Source organism: Trichechus manatus, unplaced genomic scaffold (assembly GCF_000243295.1).
Source record: "Trichechus manatus latirostris isolate Lorelei unplaced genomic scaffold, TriManLat1.0 scaffold00112, whole genome shotgun sequence".
NCBI lineage: Eukaryota > Metazoa > Chordata > Mammalia > Sirenia > Trichechidae > Trichechus > Trichechus manatus.
This window is the reverse complement of record NW_004444048.1, coordinates 8,769,000-8,773,407: the sequence shown is the minus strand read 5'-3', so window position 1 is coordinate 8,773,407 and position 4,408 is coordinate 8,769,000. Positions and strand designations below refer to the sequence as shown.

Sequence of the window (4,408 nt, the reverse complement as noted above, 5' to 3'; positions counted from 1 at the left end):
ACCCATAAGAACACCTAATCCAGCCTTGGGAGGTTGGTTAAACTGAGATCTGAGGTAGTGTGATATAGCCCCAAAGATGCTCTGGGTATCAGTTGCCTTTCCCTATACCATCATGAAGCTGTCACAGAGAATCCCACTGTCTCAGAGAGCTGGAACTGCCACCTCCATCATCCTCCTTCCTCTCCCCAAGTAGAAAATAAGAATCCTATAGCTTTGTTAAGTACTGTCGGTGCAGTGCCATGTTGAGGTCTTGGGAAGAGCCTTTTGGAGCCTCTGCTATCCTGAGAAAATATGGTTGTCCATGTAACCCTCAACCAGTCAGTTTCTTAATCTCAAATTTTTTTTTAATCTTCACCCATTGTCTCCTGTCTCTAGTAGTAGCACAAGTCAAAGTTAAGTTGCTTCCATACCCTTTAGGAAGGATCCATAATGCCACCATCATTCTTTTTCCTGAAGTTTGTTCCCCCAACTCAGTCTGTTAATGATTTATGGATATTTCTTGTAGAGTTTAATGTATTGATGCTATATCAAAGTACTTTAACCCATCTATAGGAAAAATCGTTTTTTTAGGTTTATTTTCGTTTGTTTTCCTAATCTTAGTATCTTGGAAAATATCCAATATGATGGAAACATTACAATCGAAAAGGTAACTGGGGAAAAAAACTTCAGGTTTCTTAGTGGAAACAGATGGTAATATAGTCTGAGCTTTAGAGTAGACTCAGTGCTACTGCATCTACATACACAAAGTATTTGAGGGATGACTTAAGTTTCATTTTTCATATCTATTTTGTTAGCTAAATATTGGAGGATACACCTCCATCCAGATTAACAGCCAACTACTATAAAAATGTCTCTTTTTCTTAAAACACATTTGCTGTGAACTGTTTTTTGACTAATTACATTTGGAAGATATTTTATGTCTGTGTTTGGTTTTCTATTCCTTATGTCTTAGCTAATTTTTGGTTAGACACTGACCATTTGAATTTAAATATCCTTCTTTTGGAACATAGGATTTAAAACAAAACAAAACAAAAAATTAAATTAAACTAAAGCATTCTGTTAAAATTTTGGCCTAAACAGGCTTGAGATACTTGTGGAAAAATAAAATCTTAGGATTAATATAGACATTAGGAATTGATACTATGCTTCTTATCATGGTAATACTAGAGGTACTAGAAATAGCCTGGAGTTGGGAGTCAGGTACAGACAGTCGCCCCCAGGTTATGAATGAGATCTGTTCCTAAGCTTGTCTTTAAGTCGAATTTGTGGGTAAGTCGGAACAGGTACATACGGTTTTTATTTAGCGTCCGTTAGTCAAATGTTTGTCTTAGTATATAGTATATATTTTACTTTTCTATGTACATAAAGTACTTGAACACTTCCAGACTGTGCAGTGTTTTCATGAATGTCACAAAGTAGTGCGTTCATTATTACGAACCACTATATTTAACACAAATTTTTAATATAATAGGCTTTATGGCAGTCTGTTCTTGAGTATAAGTTGTACATAAGTCAGATGTTGGTAACCTGGGAACTGCCTGTATTTGGGTTCCCTCAGCTCTGGTTACCTTAGACAAGCCAATTTATTACTCATTGCTACCTTCTTTAGCTGAAAAAGGAGGCAGAGGTTAAACAGACCTGTTTGACAATTCAGTGTTATATTCCTGAGATTTAACATCTAATCTTAGCTATTTGAGGTTAAACTTTGTAAAATGTGGAATTGCTAATATGGGATGCTGGGGAGAGTTGTCAACCCTAATTAGCATTTGTTTTAATAGCTACTTAAAGCTCAGAAGAAGGCCCAGAGAAGGGAGCACATGCTAAAACTTGAGGCTGAGAAGAAAAAACTTCGAACTATACTTCAAGTTCAGTATGTATTGCAGAACTTGACGCAGGAACATGTACAGAAAGACTTCAGAGCGGGCTTGCATGGTGCAGTGTATTTGCCTTCAAAAGAACTTGACTACCTCATTAAATTTTCAAAACTGACCTGCCCTGAAAGAAATGAAAGTCTAAGGTAAGGTAATGAAGACGTTTTTCTGAAATAGAACATGTAACACTTTAGTTGTAATTAAGAAAAGATTAATTTGATTCAACATGGGAAACCTTGGCTGGCCCAGACTCTTGACAGGGTTGATGAACTGTGTAGAAGGAAAGAGAATTTGAATGGTCTCATTTCCGTGCTTTTTTATTACAATACTGGTTTTAAAAGTAATGTCTGATCATTAGGTTTTAACAATATACAGGTATTAACCATAATGTTAATTATGTATATTCCTAAAACGTTTTTTTGGTAAGCATCTCAGAACGTTGGTATTACCTGAGAGTCTTTGCCTTCTTACTGCTGTTGTACTTAAGTAGAGATAAATAAAATTTAACTTGGCTAGTATCATTAAACTTTCCAAGTGAGAATTATTTGGTGTTCCTATTATGCTGTAAATAAAGACTGAGAAATAAGCTAATCATTCAGAGTAAAACCGGCAAATTGGGGCTCTCAAATGAATTTCTTCCCTTGCAGCTATCCATTTGCTGTTTTTGCTTTGATAGATCAGCTAATTAACAGATCTCTGTGCTTTTTTTTGTTAGATACAGGGTGTTCCAACTTTGTGTCTAAGATAGTCATGCTAAAGCAGAGTCCAGTTTCAACTGTTATTAGAAATCAGCCCTGTATCAGGAAGAAGTCTAATAAAACTCTTGGTTACCTATATGTAGCCATATATCTTTTTATTCTCATGTTGATAGTCTACTCCATAATTATTACCTATCTAGTACTTCCTTCACTTTGGTGGGTTCAGGGAATGTAGCTTACTTTAATTTGTGAAATGTAAGCAAAACATGATTTGCAAAGTAAGCTGCTCTCCTTAAGTTAAATGCAGCTCTCAAAATTTCCCTTAGTCTACTCTTTCACCTGGGACATACTCTTGATAACAAATGGTGCGTTGGCAGACTCTTTTTGGTCTATTTAGTAGCTGTATTTGGTAAAAACTTTATTTTAGTTGTTTTGAGAAGAAAAATGCTTACATTTGAAATCCATAAATGGGGAACCAGTCCACTTTTATCAAATTTCAATTTTTTGTTTCCAAAGAATGAAAAGATAAAATTAACATATTTGAATGTCTTAACTGTTAATGAGTTATAATGCATCAGTTGTACTGCTCCATATATACGTGTATATGCATATATACACACATATATGCACTTCTAAAGCTACTTGTTCTGCTGCTGCTTTTCCTTGTCAGTGTTGAAGACCAGATGGAGCAGTCATCCTTGTACTTTTGGGACCTTTTGGAAGGTAGTGAGAAAGCAGTGGTAGGAACGACATGTGAGTTTTCTCTATTCTGGACTTATGCAGTAAAATACTAAACTTTATGTCTAGAAGTTTAGTATGATATTGAGGGCCTAAACTGTGTCAGTCCATCAGAACTTACATGTCTGACAATACTGTATTCATCTGGAGAATAATCTCTTTGTTTAGCTCTGTTAAAAGCAGCTATTGTATAATTGGAGGAGCCCTGGTGGTGCAGTGGTTAAGTGCTTGGCCGCTAACTGAAAGGATTCAAACCCACCAGCCTCTCTGAGGGAAGAAGATTTGGCAGTCTGCTTCTGTAAAGATTTACAGCCTTGGAAGGCTTATGGGGCAGTTCTACTCTGCTCTACAGGGTCCCTATGAGTCAGAATTGACTCGACAGCAATGGGTTGGGTTTATTGTATAATTGTACTCACTAAAATGGTATTTAGGGAGAGTTTTATAAGTGGCAAGTCAGTATGATTTGAGAATAAGACCTAAGTACTAGTGCTGGCTTCAACACTAGCTTGACCATTTTGAGGTTCATTTCCCTGTTCTGTGTAGTAGAAATAGTACCTCTTCTACTTAAGAATCTTCAATCCACACAATGTTAATATCAAGGCTTATCTACCAGATCAGCCTAAGAAAATACGAATGGTTTGACTACATAGACTATTGAAGCATTGTTGTCTAATGATCTGGAGAAAGAGTGCTCTTTTGGCTTCCTAAATAGTGTTTGGGAAAATGACCGAGTACAGATGTCGAACATGAAGTACATAGTTTTTGTGTACTAGCTTAGGATAACGAAAACTCACTAGAAGCTGGTAAACATTTTTGTTACTAGTGATTGCTCCCTTTTTAAAAATATCTAAATATGTATGACTACGTGAATATTTCTCAGTTCATCCGAGTTTAAATCACAATTAAAAATTGATTTCTTGGTTAGAATGCAAAATGGTACTAACAGTTTGGAAAATAGTTTGACTTTTTTTTATAAAATTAAGCATATACTAACTATACAACCAGTTGTACATCTATATCCAAGAGAAGTGAGAACATGTTCACACAAGTACTTGTATATGTATAATGTTCATACCAGCTTTATTCAGAATAACTACACTG

The 4,408-nt window shown here is 35.7% G+C and overlaps 1 protein-coding gene across 15 annotated transcripts in view; it reads left to right on the top strand.

The window, feature by feature from the left end:
- CAPRIN2 (caprin family member 2) overlaps nt 1-4,408 on the top strand; it is a 36,585-nt gene that overhangs the window by 9,585 nt on the left and 22,592 nt on the right. For 13 of the 15 annotated variants that reach the window (XM_023738073.1, XM_012557632.2, XM_012557630.2 and 10 more), the window contains 2 exons: nt 1,779-2,017; nt 3,240-3,322. In XM_023738073.1, the coding sequence (XP_023593841.1) occupies nt 1,779-2,017; nt 3,240-3,322 (322 nt within the window). Of the gene's footprint in view, nt 1-1,778; nt 2,023-3,239; nt 3,323-4,408 lie in introns of those variants that run through there. The other 2 variants (XM_023738082.1, XM_023738083.1) reach the window with 2 other exon arrangements.